Source organism: Falco punctatus (genome assembly GCF_963210335.1).
Source record: "Falco punctatus genome assembly, chromosome: 3".
In the NCBI taxonomy this organism is placed as follows: domain Eukaryota; kingdom Metazoa; phylum Chordata; class Aves; order Falconiformes; family Falconidae; genus Falco; species Falco punctatus.
In genome coordinates this window covers 80,690,999-80,713,721 of record NC_137582.1, presented here as the reverse complement: position 1 = coordinate 80,713,721, position 22,723 = coordinate 80,690,999, and the positions used below count along the sequence as shown (strand labels likewise).

General features: G+C 40.9%; 1 protein-coding gene across 1 annotated transcript in view; it reads right to left on the bottom strand.

Moving 5' to 3' along the window:
• LOC308061083 (uncharacterized protein) overlaps nucleotides 1-22,723 on the bottom strand; it is an 84,685-nt gene that overhangs the window by 4,638 nt on the left and 57,324 nt on the right. The window contains exons 11-16 of the mRNA XM_080380629.1: nucleotides 20,893-20,912; nucleotides 20,067-20,165; nucleotides 12,348-12,449; nucleotides 7,934-8,127; nucleotides 1,078-1,598; nucleotides 532-930 (exon numbers count right to left, since the gene is read on the bottom strand). Coding sequence (XP_080236755.1) covers nucleotides 532-930; nucleotides 1,078-1,598; nucleotides 7,934-8,127; nucleotides 12,348-12,449; nucleotides 20,067-20,165; nucleotides 20,893-20,912 — 1,335 coding nt within the window. The remainder of the gene's footprint in view (nucleotides 1-531; nucleotides 931-1,077; nucleotides 1,599-7,933; nucleotides 8,128-12,347; nucleotides 12,450-20,066; nucleotides 20,166-20,892; nucleotides 20,913-22,723) is intronic.

Below are 22,723 nucleotides of genomic sequence, written 5' to 3'. Positions count from 1 at the left end.
TCAAAATAACTGAACAGTGGTAGCTAGTCTAAAATTCCAGTTTGATTTTTCTTAATTAACTCATTAACTCCTTATATTCTCCCCTATTCTAATTCCCATTAGTTGTCCTTGTAGCCTTACCATTCCCCCCCCCCCCCCCCCCCCAAGAGGCAGCTAAACGCGTACATCAGTCCCTTTCCAAGAGCCAAAACTGTTGCCAGAGGCTGTGAACATCACACTTTCACACAAGCGTCTCAGGCTGGGGGTTTACCAAAGCACGGGCAATCGTTAATTTCTGGCACGCAAGTTTCAGCCTCAGCAAAGAGGGGCACGTAACTACCTATCAAGCCACGTGTTGGATGCCATTACATGCGTGCCTGCACACGGACACCCGTCCGACACACGGGGAAAGCCCGCCGGCAAGCCCCCGGCCGGCAAGCAGGGCAGCTGCCCGGGCACGGCGGCCCCGCTACGGCACAGCACGCGCAGGCCGGGCCCCCCCAGCCCGGGGCCCCTCCCCGGCACAGCTTCAGGCAGGCCAGGAACCCTCACCACACAGGAGAGGGGCGGCCGACACCGGAGCCCCGAAGGCTCGCCGGAGGCCTCCGTTCCTCCGCAACAGGGCGAAGGGACCCCCGGCCTCGAAACCGGCCGGGCTGGGCGGGCTCAGCCGCGGGAGCGTAGCGGCGGCCCTCATGCGGGCCCGGGCCGGGGCCCGGCCTCCAGCGGCGGCGGGCTGGAGAACGGGGCGGGCGCAGCGAGGCCCCGGGCGGGGCGGGGGCACCGGGGGTCCCGCGGAGCAGCCCCGGCGGCCGCACAGCTCTCCCCCCGCCCCCAGCGCGCACCCGCGCACCCACCAGCCACGGCCGCCGCCAGCCGCCGCTGCGGATCCCGCGCCCGCTCTGCCCCGCGGCCCGCCCCGCTCGCGTCCACCAATCGGATAACGGCGCTCTAGGAGGCGCAGCCAATCAGAGACCGGAAGGGCGGGCGGATGGAAGGGGGCCAGGTTCCCCGCGCTGACGTCATCCGCTCGGGCCTAGCGGGGCTCTGGGAGGCGGGAGAAAAGAAAGGACGCGAGGGCGGGGCCCGCACGCGCACCTTCCTGCTTCCTATTGGCTGCGCCTGAGGCGAACGCCGTCCAATAGCCGCGGGATCCGTCCTTGGACGCTGAGCTCGTCCCGCGCGAGCCCCGGCCCCGGCCCCGGGCGCACGGCGGCCCGCTGGCCTTCGGGCTGTGGCTGCCGGCCCGGCAGGGATCTGCCACGCTGGCAGGGCTGCACACGCTTCGGGAAACCTCATGGTAAAGGCTCTGTTCCTCAGCTGGGAGGTGCCGCCCCCCAGAAGGAGGAGGCTGGGGCATTTTGAAGATGTCGCGATGTTTATCGCCCGCCCGGCCGTTGTCGGCAGCAGCAGCAGATGGGAACATGGAGGCGGGCTGCGGCGGCGGGAGCGGTAGAGCCGCGGCTGCTGCAGCGCCGCTCTGGAGGGGCCGGGCACCCGCCCGCCGCGCCACTCGCTGTCTTCGGCTGGGGGCCCCGGGCGCCCCTGCTCCCGCGTGGGGGCGGCCGCGCCACCGGCGCCCCGGGTTCTCCTCAGCGACCGCCTCCGAGCGGGGAGAGCTCCGCGGGGGACGTGACCGAGCGCAAGCCCCGGCTCAGGGGGGCCGTTCCGGGGCGGCCGGTGGGCACCCAGCCCTCCCGCCACCTGCGGTGACCTCCGCGGTCACCCAGTGCCTCGCCCCCACTGTGGCACCGGCCACCGCAGCCACCGTGGCAGCGGCAGCAGCTGGTGCTGGCGAACACCCTCAGCAGCAGCAGCTGGACAGGCCTGTTCTGGGAGAACAGCTCTGCTGAAGGCCTCGCCAGCGGTAGCTGGAGGCTCTGGCAGAGGGACGAAATGAATAGCAAGATGCTTCAAGGGCAAAAGATGGTGGCCCAGCTGGATGTATCCTGTGACCTTCTCTGCTTCGTGGTGAGGGACCTGGGAGTTCTGGCGGACACCAAGGTGCCCGTGAGCCAGCAGTGTGCCCTGGTGGCCAGGAAGGGCTAGCAGGTCGGAGGAGGTGATCCTGCCCCTCTGCTCTGCCCTGGTGAGGCCACGTCTGGAGTGCTGTGTCCAGGGCTGGGCTCCCCAGTTCAAGAGGGACAGGGAACTGCTGGAGAGGGTCCAGTCGAGGGCTACAAAGATGATGAGGGGGCTGGAGCATCTCCCTGATGAGGAAAAGCTCAGAGCTGGGCCTGTTTGGCCTGGGGAAGAGAAGACTGAGAGCGGATCTTACCAATGCATACAAATACCTGACGGGCGAGTACCAAGGCCCTTTTCAGGTCTTGCCCAGTGATGGGACAAGGGGCAACAGGTACAAAATGCCACACAGGGAGTTCCATCTGAATGTGAGGAAAAACGTCTTTACTTTTGAGTGTGACAGAGCGCTGCAACAGGCTGCCCAGAGAGGTGGAGTCTCCTGGAGACATTCAAAGCCCACCTGGATGCAACTGTGCAACCTGCTCTAGGTGAACCTGCTTTAGCAGGGGGTTGGACTTGATGATCTTCAGATGTCCCTTCCAACCCTGACCATTCTGTGATTCCGTGCAACTGAACGGGGTCATAGAGGCCCTAGCTGGATCACACCAACCCACATTCAAATAGAGCACCAATCTAGAAGCAAGTTAGCATACTACGCTGAAGTTACACCTCTGATATTAACACAGTCACTTCTGTGTGGGTGAACATTTAATTTCCCGTGGGAAACATTTCCTACAGTTACTGTCAGGTTTTTGTTATACATCGAGCTTGTTATACCATTAGTGCAGACAGCATATTAAACTGTCTGTGCTACCATGCAAGCTATCATGTAAGACCAAATCGGGCTAACATTTACAGTTTGAAACACTGCTGCTATCACGTTTCCCGCAAGGCATGTGCCTGGTTTCCCTTGGGTTGCACAGGGCGGGGAGTGAAGGATCCTGCAGCTGCAAGCTCCCCTCAGGGACATGGGCTGCAGCCAGGCAGGGCTAATGAAATGGGCGGCTGCCTCGTCTGACCTGAGGGCACCTGAGCTGCAAACCAAAGCTGTAGCTGGGCAGCTGGCTCCAGTGGCACATCCAGCTGCAGGACCATGCAGAACTTTACAGGAGGCTCGGCAACGACCCTGGTTATGGCCAGGCATTTTTCAGACTCATGTTGCTGAGGAGGAAACTTCCTGCAGGAGCTCTCATTTGCAAAGTAATTTGTTTGAAGAGCACGCTGAGAAGAAATCACTGATGGTGATAATCAGGGCACAGATGTGACCCAAGTTGGAAAGCTAGACCATCTGACATGAATAAAATAGGAAAAGCTTGGTTAAGAGCAAAGACAGACAATAGTCATATTTTTGTTTCCATTTATTCATGCTGCCAATTAAAACCTGTATGTCTGTTTAGTAGGCTTTGGATACAGATTTTAAAGGAACCCGACAGCTCACAAATTATAATAAATATCTGATTATTTTTTCATTTAGGTCATACAGCCTCTATGCTATGTAGATACTATCCATTGATGGTTATTTAATATGACCCCTGCACCAGTCTTCAGGGTTCTCAGTTTTATTTCTCATTTGCTCCTGTTTTTGAGCAATTCTAGTTTATGCATGTCTCAAGGTTTAGACTGCTGTGTAAGGCAACTGCAATGTGAGTACTACTCATCAGCTATGGTATCCTTACAGGAGACAACAAACAACAACAAAAAACCAACCATAAGCAGAATCTTACATGTAAAGGCAAGAGAAAATTAGAAATTTAATAATTAAATGCAGTCCAGAATTTATTATATTAGCAATAATTTCTTAAATACATATTTTTTCAATATTTCACCATCAGTAATAAAATATATTTATAATCTGTCATTATTTTAGGAATGTAAGTATTGTACAAGCACTCTACTAGTTTAAAAAAAATACGTATGGTTATTGAAAAGTTACTTTTTTGCCTCCTCCTTTAGTAGCCGCACTGCCTCCATTGAGATGTAGATATTCTACCAAAGTACAATTCTGAGATTTTGTAATTATTTTTAACATCAAACAGTATTAATTGGTACAGACTGTATTAGCTTTTGCACACATTTTGCACCACAAGGCACAATAAATCCAGGTTCACATATTAACTATTCATAATTACAGGATTTCTCACAGATACATTGCAAAGCTACAGAACAGAAACAGCATTTATGTTCTTCTTTCAAAATGTTCAACACTTTTGTTCTTGAGTTGATTACATAGCCCAGATTTAATTTTCAGATGACCTAACGTTAATAGTCTGTCGTGCTTTAATCCCAGCCAGCAACCAAGCACCATGCAGCCGCTCACTCGCTACCTCCTCTCCCCTGGTGGGATGGGGAGGATAATCGGAGAAAAAAGGTAAAACTTGTGGGTTGAGATAAGAACAATTTAATCACAGAAATGAAATGAAATATAATAGTAACAACAACAAGGATTGTAATGAAAAGTTGAGAAAAGGAGAGAGGAATAAAATCCGAAAGAAAAAAAAACAGTAAGTGATGCACAATACGATTTCTCACCACCAATGCCCAGCCAGTCCCTGAGCAGCAATTGGCTGCTCCCAGCCAACTCACCCAGTTTATATACTCAGCATGATGGTCTATGTTATAGAATATCCCTCTGGCCAGTTTGGGTCAGCTGTCCTGGCTGTGTCCCCTCCCAGTTTCCCGTGCCCCTCCAGCCCTCTCTCTGGCAGGGCCCAAGAAACTGAAAAGTCCTTGACTCAGTATAAACATCACGCATCAACAACTGAAAGCATCAGTGTGCCATCAGCATTGTTCTCACATCAAATGCAAAACACAGCCCTGCACCAGCTACTGAAAAGAAAATTAACTTTATCCCAGCCAAAATCAGGACATAGTCTATGAAGGAATTATCATGTGGGGAAAAGAGGGTATAAGAGAATGAATACTAAGAAGGCCTTCACCAATTACATATTCAAATCATCCCAGAATTTCAGAAAACTAGAACTGTGAACTTCAAATATCTGTATTGGACTAGCCATGGGGAAACGTAATTCCATGGGTCTTGTCACAGCTGTTCATTAGATTTACTTATATCAATTCTTTAAAAATAAAAAGAAATTAACTTCTACTGCATTTATAATATTTTAAATTAACCCTTATCCTAAATTCTTTTCCAAAAGCAGTTTTTGAATCTGGACAACAGCCTCTTCTAAAACTGATACCCATATGCTGAAAAATGTTTATCTGAATGTCAGTTTTGGCAACATTTTCCCACAAATGTCTAGAGGGACCTATGTGTAGTTCTGGGCTGCTGGGAACATTTCACCTCTCCTGGGTTTGGATGTGCATTCTGCCTGTGTCCCTGTTCCTCAGCAGTTTGAGGCTCACACCGGCATGCATCATCCACCTCTGCTTTGGTTGCCATGGAGAGGTTTTCCACCAAAATCCTCTTATGTTCAGTCTAGTGTTGCCTTACCTTATGCATTTCTTTTCCAATACTTATTAGTTAATTTTTTAATTTCAATTATAGACACATAAGCCCAAAGCAACTCTATTTCATTTCAGTAGAATTATCCTGGATTTACTCTACAATTGCTTTGATCAGAATCTGATTGCTTTTTTTTCCTGGACAGACCTGGTTATATATTTCACATGCAAAATACTGGCCTGTCTCATAAAGAAGGTGTAATTCTTCTCTGGCTCCTAGATTCTCGTGTTTTTGTAATGTAAAAGCTGTAAAACTGTATCAGTGTGAACCATATGTGCTATGGATGAACATTGTTTCCCAAGTCATGAGAACTGAATAATGTTTTTTTTAAAAAATAGTAACAGAGAAAGGAAACAACTGCCAGCATTTTCTGCTCTTTTCAGTCTACCAATCTATTGCGTTGTGCTACTACAGAAAAGCTTAATTTCATATTGGTTCTGCTAAAGAGAATGGTGCCACCAAAATTTCTGATACTGTAGCTGAGACTAGTGTCTTGTGGAACAGCTCAGTCACCTGCTTGAATACTCCTGGATTTTACCAGATTAATTTGTCATCCCTTGCTTCTTCTGTTACCTGTGAAATCAATTCCTTGAAGAAATAGTAATCAGCTTTTCTGTCTGGGTGGATAACATAGCCTCTGGCTAGCGATACAGAAGGGCAATATGCCATCACCTCCCCTTGTCACCTAGGTTGACCTGCTGGAAATGCAGAGCTTGGTCAGTTTTTCCTAAGTGTCAGGATTCGTGTACATCTCTTATGTACCACTTGCACACATAATAATACTAATCCTTCCTCAGTTTTCACCACAGAAGTGACGTGATTAGAAATTACCACCATTAGAAAAATCCACCTTGTCCATAGTCAACTTCTTTAACCCCTTCTGGAAAGAGAGTGGGTAGGAGCAGACTGCATGCCAAATTAACTGTCCTGGTGCATATTTCATGGTCTACTTGCAACTTCCAAAATGTAGGAATTATACTTGCAAGGGATGGAGGAAGAAAGCTGAATAGTTTTGCAAGCTGCTCAAGATGGTTTAGAAGTTAATATGAGCAGTAAAAGGAAAAGATTAAAACAAATGCAAATGTAGAAGTGGATCCTACAAATTATTTTTCTTGGAGTAGCTATTTTGTTCCTATGTATATAGAAATAACTCTGGAATTTATGTTTTTGAAATGGCAGAAGTACTTATAAAAGTCAGATATTGTTTCTGACTCTCATTTCACTTCTTTACTGTACCTGCCTTCAACAGGATGACCTATCAATGGTTTGTGTCTAGTACATATTATATGACTTCCTTTGAAAGTTAATTGTTCTCCAATATTTTCATATTCCAGGCATCCCTGTTAATGGAAGAAAATCACTGATGCCTGGAATATGAAAATATTTTGGAGGTTAGTTCTCTTGATTTCTCTTTTTATTGTAATTTATTATCTTGTTTGTTAGCTTATTTGAGAAACTAAGAGTAACATTTTTGCCATCACATTTCTTAGCACATTTTGTCAAAGATTTATTACACAATAAAGTAAGCAGAATAGTAGCCATTGAAAGAAATCACAACTCTATTTCACAGAACATAGCTTTCAGATTATTTTTAAGTAATCACTGCTTATAAATCTTGGTTAAAAATACAGCATACCAGGTAGCACATGGCTTTTGACAAAACTCTTAAGAAGGAGCTTTGAAGAGGCCTCATTATGAATGATCAAAGTGAAAACCAATAGCCAGCATAACCTAGTTGCTGAGATTTGACAAAATGGCTATTTTAAAAGCAAAACCTTTAGGAGAAAGTAGAGAACCCGCCATAAGGACTGTTAGGGTTCATTTAGTGCTCATTCCACCCTGATCACACCCTGATCAATGTAATGAAGGAAGTCTTGAAGTCCTAACTTCATTTACAAAATTGTTGCAGCATCTCATGCCATGATAGTGCCCCAAATCATGATAACATTTGTACGTGCCTATTTAGACAGGACCTGAAGAAGGTTATAACCAGGTTACTGAACTTCCTCCAACTTGGATTCTTTCTGAAGTCATAGTAATGTTAAATTAATTGGTTTTAACATGTCACAGTTTCATCTGTGAAAAAAGGAGTGGGTGTGCTAGAGGTTAATGGGAACAATAGAGGGAGCACTAACCCGTCTATTCCCATTGCCTGGTTCAATAAATGCTCTCGATTACAAACTGTTAGAAAATGACAGCTCCAGCCCCCATGGTTATTTGCACCCTGGAAACAGGCAAGGTGAAACTACAGTACAGAGGAGTAATGACTAAGGTTACAACAGAACTTGCTGGCAAGAATTTTGCTGCCGCACCTGGGCTATATAACAAAAGGGTTTGTATTTTTTTCCTTCATAATTTGAATTTCCCACCTGCTCTTAAAACAAAATTTGGCAACACAGAGAAAGCTAGTTAATTACCTCCTCCCCACTGCTACTTCACTGCTGTTACTGCTGGTGGTGGTGGGTTTACTCCCATGTTTTCAGAAGCTCAGTTGCCAGCTGTGAGATGTGCTGCCAGGCGAACTTGATGTGGGTGGATTCCACTGTGCGGGAACAAATAGCAAAACGTAGCACAAACTTCTCTCGCAGGTGGCATGGGACCAGATGAATCTTCTTGGCCTTATCTATGCTTTTAAGGAGTGCCTTATTTAGTTCATCCGAGCCCTGAAATCATTGTAATTCAACAGATACGGTGATGAATTTCAGAAGCAAGTTTGCAATATGTAAAGCCCACCAAGCAGCCAAGCCCAAGTACTACCAGTAACATGCAGCCACTTTCTCATCTCCCAGTGCTTTGCCATCAAAGGATTACAAAAAGGTGACGGCACAAGAGATAATTTTTCAGCCACAATGAGATTTAAGGATTAACTGGGGTTTAGAAGCAGTGTTCACACTGGGACATTTGTGATAGCTGACTGCTTTTTTGTGACCTAAGGTCACGAGCTATGTAGCTACATGTAAAAGCATTCATTATTGCATCCATTTCATTACAGTTTGCTTAGATCTAATCAAACAAACATGGGAGGCAGTTTTGCAATGCACTATACTAACATTTGTAAAACAGACCTGCCGGTCTTCACATAAGCATCACTGCTGTGACATCTTATGAATATGAAGATGGAACTCTTGCCCTTAATTAGGAAATAGTTAATGTATCCCTAGCATAAGTAAGTTCCATACTATCAGTAGAAACTCTAAAAATGTATTTGCCTCTAGTTCTATGGGAAGTGTCCACCACAGAATCCTAGAGAGTGGATTTTTTGGGTTGGATTTTAGAAATGTGGTAAACTGACCCATCCACTGGGAGTAAACAGTCTTCTGCATTCCAGGAAACAGAGATATAAATGTTAAATATCTTGCAGAAGGTCAGAAGGAGTCTGCATGCACACAGTATTGAATCTTATCTCCTAGTGTACTTCATTCTCCTTGTGCTCAAATAGTGAATGTGAGGATTTTACGTAGAGCAGCTGTAGGCTCTTAATATCAAATCTCAAAAGAAATAGGACTGTACAGAGGAGTACTGGTTCTTTTGCAAGTTCAGCAAATGTTGAATCAATGGTTTTCCTAGTTCACGTCCATCAGCATTTGTGAATAAAACAAAATTCATCAAATTTTCAAAAACAGTAGTAAATTGCTTTAAATGAAAACGGTGAAAGAAGGTATCCCAAAAATCTTGTGAATTTTGTCTGATTTAGCCACACAGGATGAAGTGCTAGCTGCATATCTTTGACAGTCTTTGTTACCCAAATTAAAGGAAGTTGCCTGTCTAACTTTTATATCAGCAGACCGAGAGATGACTTCAGCTTTGCTGGGAATTTTCCTGTAATAGCTTAGGATATACCAAGTTGACCTTGAGTGCTATAATTTTATTCTTTGGGGAAGTATCTAAGCTATTGTACAGCCTTTACTCTTTCTATTACACTGCTGGTAACACAGAATTGCGAGAGATGCTAGGAGCATCTGTGTTTTTACTGCAGTGCTCCCTTCCTGAACACTGACTGGTAGAAGAATCACAAATGGACAAATCCATCTGTTCAGCAGCGGGTTTGTTACTGTAATGCACTGGTCTTGAAAACATCCGTATGAGAAAACATTCTCTCAAATCTGCAAGTTGTGACTTGCCTGCTTAGCCTTTTCCATATAAAAACAAAGCAGAAGGGAGACACAGTTTCCCACTGGCACTGAGGATAAATGTATTATTCCCATGGTATTGGATCATATAAGAGTTAGAGCTGAACCCAGATAAAAACCTTGTTCTGACTTAGCACAAGTTGTTAGGAAATTTGGATGAGAGCCTGAAATTCATGGCTTAGCCTTAGTCTTCTAGGATATATTTATGCAACTTGATTGATCCTAACTAAGAAAAGGAACAACTTTGGTGTTCTGCAAGTCCCCACCCATTACAGGTCAGTCACTGTTGACAGTGATATCCTGCTTTCTTATCAACAGTAACGCATCATTAAAATTGTGATACTTGCCTTTAATTTGAAATGCACAGCATTAAATTTTAGGCAATACAAGCAGTTATATGATGTTAAGTTAATGCCCTTGGCAGGGGTGAGCGGAGGAAAGAGAAAGATTTATATATCTTTCTTCTGTTCTGCTCTTATAGCTGTACCTAGGGGCTGTTGTGACACTTGAGTGTCATGTCAAATTGAAGTTAGTAGTGACTAATCCTGTCCTAGAGCTTTGAGAAGCCAGCTCCGATTGAGTCCGTCAGCTTCAATAAAACAGTATTCTCACCCCCTTGGAGGAATGACTAGCTTGACTTGTATTCATCTGCAGACATGACAAGGAGGCCAGAAATTAACCCTTTGGCATGATACCTTTGATGAAATAGTTATAATATGAAAGTCGTACATTATTAGTCCCTCTGCTCAACGGTGTGAAAGGCAAATAATTTAAAGTTACAGCTAAGCAAAAAAATTAAAAAGGATTTCTCAAGAACAAAGGAAAAATGTCGTACTTTTACAGCTGTGCAGCATCACAGCTCAAGTCCCCTGTAGTACTAAGTCCCTTTAGTCCTACTGTAACTACATAGATGTTACAAGTATCCTACTTCTAAGATGCATTTTAATATGAATTGCAGAAATCACAGGAAAATTTTTGAAAGAGTGATTTAAAAAGGAAATAAAGCTGCAAAAATAACTATAAAATGCTCTCAATTTAAAAGCTTGTTAGTTGGGGTTTTTCTTTTTGTTTTTTCTTTTTTTTTTTTTTTGAGTGGGAAGGCAAACGATGAAAACACTGCTGTTTCAACATTGCTTTTAAGCAGAATCATGCCTTTAGTGTACAACTTGTCCGGAAGTTTTTTAGCTAGGTGTCCAATATTTACCTTCTACTGTAAAATTGTCTTTCCATGTAGATCTGATTTCCTCCTCTGGATTGTCAGTGACAGAAGAACAGCTGTAGATAAACTACTGGTCTGATCAAAAGTGACAATTCCTGCATTGCTATGCTCTATTTCGCCAGAACTGTTCCTTTATAGTAAATGTAGAGCACTAACAGCTGTCTCGGGATCTGCAAAACTACTGTTTGCTTGTTCCATATGAGAGAGCAGACTACAACCAACATCCTGTTATTGAGCAATAAAAGCCATAGAACCTATTCCTCAAAATATTTTAAAATTTCTTATTAGGAAAGAAAATACATTCATGGTTCCACTTACTGGAAAAACTTAATATTCTGTAATCTGTCTAATCCCTTAGCAACAGATTTTTTTTCTTTTATTTTAAACAACATAAATTCAAACAAAACCATTTTCCTATTCCAGATGAATTCACCATTGCCTTATTTTTAAAGATTCATTACCCCCTTTCAGCCAATTGCATCAAACTCAGGTAACTGGGACAACTGAATGACTGAAAAAAGAATTTGTGAAAAGTAGTAATACCACATTACTCTGAAGGAGCCAAGATGTGCTTGTGAGCCTTCAGAAAAGCTAAAAGCTCATTTAGGTATCATGTGAGCTAGAAAAAAACAGTGCTGTTATTATTATTGCTTGATATTCGGATTCAGTATCACAATCCAGTCCTTTACAGAGGCTTTAGTTGCAAGTTCCTCTATTAAATGAGTTCTTTACCTGAAATAAGACACTGATCCCCTTCTAATGTCTGATTAAACAAGGGAGCCCTCCCAACTACTGCAGCTGTTATGCTCTGAGTGCAGAGTGAGTTTTCTAGTTCTGTTGTGCAAGGTCTCTTTGTCAGTGAACTGGGCACTTAAAGAGATTTTGGGAAAATGAAAGGCCAACAGAAGCAAAAGGATCATGTTCAGCCAAAAAAAAGGCAGCCCAGGGCCAAGGGTGGTTGGGAAGCTGGCCTCCCATGCAACCTGTTCTTACTCATATCTTGCTCCAATTTGTCTAGTCTGACTGTAGGGTTTTATAAATGAAAATGTATTCTTTAAATAAAACAACAAATTTTTTATCCTAATCTTCATTCATGATAGTAATTATATATATATATATATATATAATTGGTTATTAAATATACACACATAAAATTAACCTGACAAAACATCTAATGCACACACATACACTTACACATCATATACAAATGTCTAGTGAAATATATTAAAACAATCATCTTCATCAAAGCCTATCAAGCATAGAACAGTCATTTTGTATGACTAGGTAGACCATTTGTTTGCCTTGACTATGTATTTCTATACCCTCATATGCTTGAATTTTTCTTAAGCATTTGATTAATTTTTAACAAAATTTTCTTAAGTTTCTTTCTTTAATCTGCTTTGATCTACATGAACTCCCTTTACTTTCCCTAAAAAACAATTAAGTATATGAACTATGAAAACTATATTTGATTGCAGGTTATTGTATTGCTGTAAAACATGACAGAGGAAATAGGATGTCTTAGCTGCCTTACCTTCAGTCGAAAACAGACTAGTCCCAAGACAACTTCAGCACAGATCTCAAATCTTCCATCCTGAAGGACTAAATGTTCAAACTGATGCGACAGCCTGACATGCTGAGAAGAGAGAGATCGTATCCATGTTGTATACATTTGATTCAAGAGAAAATATGTGCTAAATCGTTTCCATCCCTAACCTTTCTCTGTTCCTGCTTCTGACAATACTCACATATTGCCATCTGTTTATATTAACTTACATCCCGTTTATGACTTCCAGTGACTGTATTGAGCCATTGCTATATTGGTAGCTCAGCCTATCTTAGGCAATGCTAGTCTGTTTTTTAATTAAACATTTCAGCAGTTTTATATGATACATATTAATAGTAAATAACTGTAATAATTCTTCTTTAGGTTTTCTACCACTGTCAATTTTGGCTGGGAATGGCGACAGAATCCAAAAGTTATTATGGAGAAAGGGGGAGGTGCACAGATATAAAGAGAAAATTACTGCAATTCCAGTGCAAAATAAGCTGGAAAGACAGACTTTTTTGAATAGTTCATTTAATATGAGAAGGGGAGAACTTGCTCACTCCTCTGACCTGGACGCTCAGGTTCAGCTGAAAAGAAAGATGATGGCAGCATAACCCAGAAAATGGATAGCAAATCTCAACCAACCTGTTTAGAAGTTACTGAGGAAAAAAGTGACATTGGACACCAAGCCAAAGCAGTTATTTTGAAGCACAGGAAACCAGTGCTCTTCCAAAATCAAACAGGAATAATACCAGCAGGCATACTAACAATAAGCTGGGAGGTCTTAACCTCAGTCAGTGATGCTTGCACACTCATACCATGTTTCACTTTCTTCCAAACAGAAAATTAATACAAAAGTACTTGGAAAAAAAGAACGCATATCCTCATCAGGTACCTGCAGTACCTTATGCAGTCCCCTTCTCACTGGCTAGCATCAGTTTAGTGCTCACTACCCTAAAAAAAACCCACCAACCCCCACCCCCCTACACACACATATATAAAAGATTACAACAGCAACCAGCTATTAGAATTACAGTTTGTCTTCATGCAACAGTCTATATATATATATATATATATGCACACATATATAAAAGCAAAAATTATCAGCAACATCTAAAATGATGGTTTTAAGTTCCTTAGCTTTTATATATTTATGAATGCATATAATTTTACAAAAATAAACAACTAAGCCCATGTATTTTCCTGCTTTTGCACTTCGCCTTTTTTGCAAGTTCAAGGGCAGATAACAAAAACAAAAAAAAGAGAAATATTTCACTATGGGCCAGGGTTAGATGTGGAATGTTTCATCTCACAGGAACTTTCCAAATGGGCAAGAATAAGGCAAGACAGAAATTACAGAAAAGAAGAAAAAAAAAAACCCAAACAAAAAAACCCCAACACATTTTGCAATCTTAATCATAGCTTTCTGATGTTTGTTTATTTCTTAAAATAGACAAACGTTGTTTATATTGAATCAAAACATTGCTTCAAAACCTTCCTATTGGGCGTATTGGTACCCTATGCAACCAGCCAGTCTTGTTACCACTTCCTCTCTGCTGTTTGTTACATCCATTTATCATCTCCCTCTAAAATTAGACTGAAAACTCTTTGAGTCAGGAATGAGACCAATAAAATCCATTTTTTTCCAAGGCATTTGCATGTTCTGCTAATATAAACAGCATGAGTTTATAGCTATGAAAACTCACCAGAAGTATATGTATACATACAGATACTTGTATGTATGAGTGCATGGAAAACATATGTGAAATATGCATGCGTGCTGTAATGGTCTTTTACTGCTTTCTCCTCTCCTCATGTTCTATAGTCTTAACCAATCTGATGTCTTGTACACAGCTCCACAAATTTTCACACTGCATATACTACATCTTGGAAATCAAAGGCATCAAAAAAAGAAATGTTAAAAAAAATGTTCAATGAGATAAGAATTTCACAACTGTTCAGCTGAATGTAATCACCAACTGAATTTAACCAAAATTTACCTGAGTAGCAATTGAATTTAAAAAAAACATTTAAGATTTGGCTTAATGCAAGTGGTTTATACAGGAAAACTCCAGACCCATGTTGTACGTTCTATAGCCGGTATTTATGTCCACTTTTTGCACTAAAGGATTTTTCACGGTTTTGAAAGAAATAAGAGCGAGGGAAAATACAGAATATTCAGTAAAACACAGAATTCTGGAAGTGTTTTATATTCATGTCTGTATAAAAGTACTTGTATCCAGTGTCCTAACAAGTAGCAATAATTTGTAAAGCCACTCGGTGGCACCAAGTGTTTTAGATTTTACACAACTGGAAGGAGAGAAAGTGGCGCTTCAACTGGAATTGCACCTGTATAGCTTTGCTTAACGCAATTACCCAAGATCCTCCACCTTTGAGCCATAAGATATCATCCTGATCTGCATTTACAAAGATTGTGGCAACCAAACATAACTAAACCCAATACAGTTAAAGACTTTCAAGCCTGGAAGTACAAATTCTGTAAAACTAAAGGGCTTTTAGGCATCACACCTGCCTCTGAGAGTCCAAAGGCTGTAGCCACGCTCCGGATGTGAGCATGGCAATAACTTAGAGGAGGAAAGCATGGCTTTAGTGCTTCAATTTTTCAAGACAGGCAGGTAATCTGTGAAAATAAAGCCCCATTTGGAGAACTGTGGGCACTGAAACTAAGGACAGGAAAGAAGAAGAGGTAAAAACTGAAAGGCTGTTCTCAGTGTTCTGTTGAATGTGTACATAACTAAGCCTATTCTATGGATATTTTAACCCTCCAAATGCTTTTGATTTTGACATTTGTGTCATGCTGTGTCCCTAGCACCATTAACTTAAAGTTGACACTCAAATATCGTTTAACCTTTTAAAATTATTTTATTTAATGCTGTTACATAATTGAACAAAAAAAAAGTGGATGTACACAAAGCAACACACACACTGTTTCTAGGAATATCGTTTGGACAATCCCTTTACCACATGGGTTCCCAAAGTGGAATCACTTAGACTGCATTAGTGGCCTGAGAAGTCTTGGTGTATAGGAACAGAATACCTGCCCTTCTCTTCGCAATGAAATTTAGCAGATTGAAGAAAAAAAGCTTGTAAGGAATTTTTGTGTATAACTGTCTCTCTCAGGTAAATAACCATGTCTCTTCTGCAATGAGAAGGGAAAAAAGAAAGAAAGGGATCTAATTCATTTGGTTATTCAGGATTAAGGGAAATGTCTTACATTATCACTAATAAGAGCAGTAAGCTTGCAAGGCATTAAGATATGGTCCCTATTACAAAAAAATCTGTATTTCTGTGTGTATATGTGTATATATAAATATAAATGCTTCTGCATTGAGGTGTTTGAACTGAATTTTGATTTTGGGGCAAAGCCTTCAAGAACTGAAATAGTTTGTGATTGAAGGGAGCTTGTCTGAAGGATCAGAGTACATTAATGTGTATTATGCAAATAAGCATACCTGCCTAGCCTTGGTCACTTCATGCTTTTCCCTCTATAGATTTCACCATTCTGCCTGTTGTAGCTCTCATCCCACTACACTCAATGAAAATGCTGTCAAAAGAGTCCTCAATGGCCACTTGGACACATTTATAATTGCTGTTTTGCAGCTACTGATATAACTTCACCAACATGTCTGCAAACTTGCAAGAAAGATCTTAAATTCTCCTGGAGGAGGGAGAACCATTCCAAACCAAAAGAGACTTCCACACGCAGTGACTTTACAACAGTGGAAATAGCCTTTCTTGGGAATGAATCTGTTTAGTACCACAATAGAAAGGAATGTGTGTCTGCAGGGAGTTTGGTATTTTGTAAATATTTAGAGCTAAGCCATTGCTGTCCCCTCACAAGAGGTTTCCCTAAACATCATAAAGATGAAAGGTATGCTTGAATTTGACTTTACTGCTACAGAGGCAGCATATATATAATTTAGACTGGTGCCAGATGTGGGTTTTGTGATAAAAACACCCTTCTTTTTACATCAAGAATAAACTTGGTACTTAATAACAATGTTAACAAACTGTAAATTGTACATACTCTTTTTTTTAAAAAAAGATGTATTTTAAACAGGAAGCAAAGCAGCAGCAGAGGTGGACATGCCTAATAATGTATCCCTTAATCAAAATCTAAACATGCTATCAATGCATGTAAATTAATAAAATAATGAATAAACATGTTTTTCCACAATAAAACCATGGATGTGCTCTGGCTTAATTTGGGAGGGAACTATGATCCCACATTGTAGAAATTCCAAATTCCTAGACTTGTCTTCCCTAAAGACAAACACAAAAGAAATGAGTTTTGATCCTGCCATGATGTGAAATTGTGACACTACATGGGGCAAACAAGCAGCACCCCTATTGAACTGAGCTGTCTAAAAGCTGTTGCCTTTGCTTTCTGATGTGTAGCACTCCCCAGCTGAAATGCTATCTCTGGCATTGCTGTTCTGTGCAGTTCCAGTTTCTTAGTCTCTGCTGTTAATTTTTAATGGAACACATTATCCTTGGTGAAGAAAAAAAGACACGTACACTGATTTCTTCATGTCCTATGGAGGATTCATCTGGGTCAGAATGTTCATGGGGTTCACATACAAAAACCATTCATTGCTAAATTTCTCAAATGACTTTGAGATCTTTGAGAGGACTTAAACCAACAAAGGAGTAATAGATGGTCAAGCAGTTTGCAAATGCACCATTTACAAACAGGCCACTTGGGTTTCACATTTATACTGACTCTGAGTGTTTGGAATCAGTCCAGAAGACTATTACTGTTGTTGATTTTCCTTCTTTGTACATCTCCTCTGCAGCTTTGCAGTATTTTTCTCTCCCCATATCCTTAAGAGATGACTGTCCTCCCCTTTACCACTGCTTTAAAACCTATACTTTGCAATAGGTTAATATTACATGTTATGTGGGAAAAGAGTGCATAACTGGAAGGTTTGGAAAACAAAAAAAGTTACTCTGTCTAAATCCAAGTCACACATCCTCATCTCCCAGGAATATTTTAGTTCCTAAATGCCTTCCTCAGTATAAAGAGATGCCAGGTTGCAGTGGTTATGTAGCTATTTTGATGCAAACCTTTAGGCTGCAAACATAACAAACATCTTTTCCTTAAAACACACTAATAAAGGGGGAGGGAGGGGCGGGGGGGAACAAAAAAGAAAGAAAGAGACAAATCAGGTTTTCTGGCAGTTTACATCCAGAAAAAAAAAAAGAAAATTTTTTGAAGAGACAGTTGCAGATATCTTTGGTCTTCCACATAGAAGCTTGCTAATCATACAGCAGATAGGGTGTCTTCTTAGGGACGTGCAGTGTTTTTTCACTCTTATCATGTCAGAAGCTTATCAGTATTGAAAATCTCAAATCATTTTATAAATAACACCTGGCTGCTCAAGAGAAGCCTAACTATAAGCCTATAAACACTGGATAAATCTTCCTACAGTTTTCTGTGACCTAGAAGATGAAGTGGGTTTGGTGGTTTTTTTCCCCCTAGGTAATCACAGCATCTATATTGGGATTTTTATAAATTCAGAAAGGAGTTTAAACCCTAGGTCCCAAATCTCTCAATAAGGCCCAGCCCTGCACCTGAACAGGCATCCCTTAGCTGCTATTGTATAGCAGAACAGGAGTGATGTGCCCTACACACAAATAACGACGTATGAAAACTATGTACTGTATGACTGCATGCTACATCCCAATGTCGGCATCCCCTTCCCAGGTTCCAGTCCAAGGAGCTTTTTCAAACTTCTGCTCTTCTGCCTGACTCTGTGCCCCTTTCCCTGGGGCAATTCCTTAATAACACAACAGAGAGAGCCCTTCTTCCCACTTCCCCAGCTCCAGCCACAATGGTCTCCACTTGAAGGTTACAATACCTGCCCCTGCCACTATTCCTAGGTCTCCTCTCATTCTAACTATGTGCATTCTATCACCCACTGTAATAAATGCAGCTTCAGGATTAATCCTGCTTCCCTTAAACCCCAGCTAGAAGTCCCAAGTACACAAGACACATACCAGTTCTTCTCTTCAAGGGCTGCCTTTGCCAGCAACAGGAATATAAAAGCTGTTATTTACAAGACTCTACATGGTTAAAAGAAAGCAACTTTTCAAGGCCAAGCACTGGGATAAGCAATGTTCAAGTGAAGTTAACAAATGAAGCTAAATTCCAAATTACTTTTCACTTAGAAACTTGTCTATAGGTTTGAAAATATAAAGCAGTGTCAGGCTGGTTTACATACTTCATTACTACACTACCAAAAGAAAAGTCATCACAATATACCTGGAACCCACTATAATTCCTGAGAAGAGAAGAAAATGTGCAAGTTACAAAACACATTTATAATTGCTGTTTTGCAGCTACTGATATAACTTCACCAACATGTCTGCAAACTCGCAAGAAAGATCTTAAATTCTCCTAGAGGAGAGAGCAAATGAAATGCAATTATTTTTTGAAATTTAAGTCAACAGAGAGTTGCTGGAGACAGAAATTAGTTCTTTTCCTTTTTTTTTTTTTTTTTTCCAAGCTGCTTTGAAACCCGCTAAATTTCATCAGCATCTATCCAGGGTGGGACAAGTGGGTGGGGTTGGGGAGGAGGAACTGACTTAATAGTTACAGTTTGACAGATACAGTGAGCCAAATTCTGCACACAATTTTCCCTCTTCCCCTTTCAGAGTTGCAAACACAAGGTGATAACTAATTTTTCTCTGTATACCAGGCAACAATTTAGTCCTTACTGAAACATTAAACATACATTCTCAATTTAACAAGCCCTTGGAAATACAGCTGTCTGAATCACCTTTACGAATAAGGGAACATATTAGGGTTTTACACTGGAGTCAGTATCTTTGCTTAGCCTTCCTGAACTGTATTGTCACGGAAGATATAACAACCTGGTCTTCAGCTATGATTATAGGAAGAGAAGCACTTTTTGGCTGGACAGTCAGGGAAATGTCTGGGAGACAGGGAAAGAGGGAACTTGAATGTAAATACTGACCTGTGGAAACCAGCCTGATAAAAGGCCGTATACTTGATATGAGGCTTCCAACTCTCTATCTTCCCAGTGAGACATTTAGTCCTACTTAAAAATTTGGCATCATATTGAAATAACTGCAGTCTCCAGAAATCTAACCTGAGAGAGAATCCCACTAGAAACTAATGGTAGTCTAGCAAAGTGGTAACAAACCTTTTATCAATTTTTCATCACAAGGATATGTATCAGATTGCCACAAGGATGACAGAACATCATGATGGCCACTGTTGTTAAAACTTATTTCTGAAAGCCTCATTAAGGATAAAAATCTAATTTTGACATTTGTAGAGTCAGTTGAAAATTATAGTGTGATAAAAATGGGAAGCAAAGAGGACACCCTCTATCCCAGAACCATTCCAAATCAAAAGAGACTTCCACATGCAGTGACTTTACAACAGTGGAAATAGCCTTTCTTGGGAATGAATCTGTTTAGTACCACAATAGAAAGAAATGTGTGTCTGCAGGGAGTTTGGTATTTTGTAAATATTTAGAGCTAAGTCATTGCTGTCCCCTCACAAGAGGTTTCCCTAAACATCATAAAGATGAAAGGTATGCTTGAATTTGACTTTACTGATGTGTACAGAAATCATAGAAAGTAGATAGGTAGCCAGCTCATTTTCCCTCGCCACCCCACCACAGGTTACCCAAGAAAGCAAATCCCAGTTACCTTGCGGATGTGCTCCTGCAGTCCTGTGACCCCATACATCCTCAGCACAAACCACAGCTTCAGGGAGCGGAATCTCCTGCCCAGGGGGATTTGCCAGTGCTGCAAGCCAGGGAGAAGGGAGGGCATCCCTGTTAGAAGTCACCACTGCAGTGATATTGCAGAAACTGTACATTCTGCAATGATTTTGAAGCATACAACATTGCCACATCCTACAGGAAGTTGCTAAAGGTGGATCAGATAATAATAGGCATGTCTATTCCTGGTGTGACTGTTTAATACTTAAAGTTTTCAAATTAAAATTGGAAAAGGAGGTTGGTGTCAGAATGGAAGTGTCACAGGGCAAATTAAATTTTCTTTTTGCATCCTGAATTCTCCTCAAAAGCTCTAGAAAAATAACTCTTAGAAACTCATGTACATTGGCTTCTTTACAGTTGTGGGGCTAGTGTCTACAATGGCAAGGCCATTTGCCATTTCAAAAGAACAGTGTTTCTATTGGTTAAAGACTAAAACACATGCATTATTATTTTTTAAAGTATTGTTCACTATGTTGAGGGGAAAAAACCCTTTTAGGATATCTCTTTCTACTGCCTAACCCTTGAGATACTGTACATGCAAGGCTATTTCTGCCTTTAAACTTTTTTTTTTTCCCAAAAAATAAAAGTTTACAGTTTCAGCTTGGGGAATGTTAAAAATTTAGCAAACTACATCCTTCCTGGAAAGAAACATAAGGTTTTGAGGTTTACAATATTAAATGGAAAAAAGAAGTCCTGAAAATATCAATATGTACAAGTAATAGTATTAATTATTGATTTGATGCTGTACTTACCCGATAATCTGTTACAAGACCTGGAAGTCAAAGAAAAAAATGTTCACATTGCTTTATCACAACAGCCAAAGCCTTCAATCATCCTAATGTTATTGAAAAAGCTGTATCTTAGCCGTCCTGTATGTTTGCTACAAATTTCACCATCATCAGTGTCAACAGGACCCCTAAATACCTAGCAGGATATTTGGCAGCATGCTAAATGACAGTACTTGTAATTAGCTAGTCAGAATATACCACTAACAAATCAAAAAGTTTACAGTTTACCTTTCTGTTGTACTGCAGATACTGTGGAGGTGATGGACTAAAACCTATGTTTATTTACTTCTTGTAAGGAGAACTAGTAGATAAAATACTTATTATTAGTTTTGTTTTAAACAGTTTGTTAAATCCCCAAGTTCACTTCATCCCTCCATGTCTGCTGTGAAATGTCACCACCTTTACCCTAGCGAACTGGTAATACTTTTTAAAATAATCCAGTTCCAAACTACCTTTTATTCTCATGCATGTATTTGTTGCTAATTCTCCGGCTTGTCTAGTAAGTGACTGGAAAAATCGACTCAGTATTGACCTTGGAGAATAGCATTCCACATTTTGTTATGGCTTTTCATTTGATGTAGTGAAAGCCTCTTACAAACACAGATTGACCAAGCCACAAAGCAGTCCAGGGAGGCAAGCAGAGGGCATTATTAGTTATCTTTTCTATAAGCACACAGAATCAAGATTCATCAAGATGAATTCAAGATGGTTTCTTTGAATCAGGTAATTAAATTGATTTCACAGTAAGGAAACAGTAACATAAAACCAGATTACTTGCCATAAGCCAGTGACAGAAATTAAACTGACATAAAATTTAAAATACTTATTCAGGAAAATGTAGAAGCATCTGCTTAGCTTGTTTATTCTGCTTTATTACTCTGCAGTGGAGTATAAGCTTCATAGGAACTTATGAAGTTCATAAGTACTTAAATTTCATGGGAAAATGCTGTCCAAGTGCTCCTGAAATTGTGAACTGCAAGGTACAGTATAGAACTGTAGCTTCTGAATTTGACCAGTCTATGTCATTTACATAATTTTCAGCCTTTTTATTTTATAAGAGTTAAAAAACCACCTGTATTTCCTGTGTACAAGCTCTCTTGCCAATGTTCTCTCATCTACACAGCCAAAAAACATACAAAAAACCATGGTCCTTCCTCTCTGCAACATATAGTCATTTGGTTCTTTAATGTGTTACCAGGTTATTTTCCAGATTAAAAAAAACCCACACAACAACCAACAATCATTAACCTGTTCCTGGACTTCTGGAAGCGAACATGGTTGTGTCAGCTTGGTAAGAAGGTAATTTGATAACATCCACAGTCTTCTGCATTGTAGCAGCCATTTTTGTTTGATAGCTACAAGACTGGTAGCAAAGAGAGTAAAGAACTGGTGACGGATAAATAATCCTGCACTCCTGTAAGGGACTATGTCTAATGACCCACAACAATGCCTTTCACAGGCTTTGAAGCAGAATGCAATCAATGATTAGTCCTTGATTACAATCCGTAGTCTTACATCTGTATTTAACCAGGAGGAATTGCATTAGGGGAGCATATGTGGTGTTCACAATAGAGTATAAAGCTGCATTCTTCCAGCATTGCCATTAGGACTTGACCTATACCGTGGGTTGCCAAGCAAGCTAGTATAATCTTCCTGGTGTGATGATGCAAATCACATGAAATTATAATTAATGACAAAATAAAGACTTTCCCCTTGGGGGCATACATAATTGCCATATGGTTATTAAGAGTAATTGCTCACAGATAGAGACATTTTTCCGCTCATTTAAATTCTT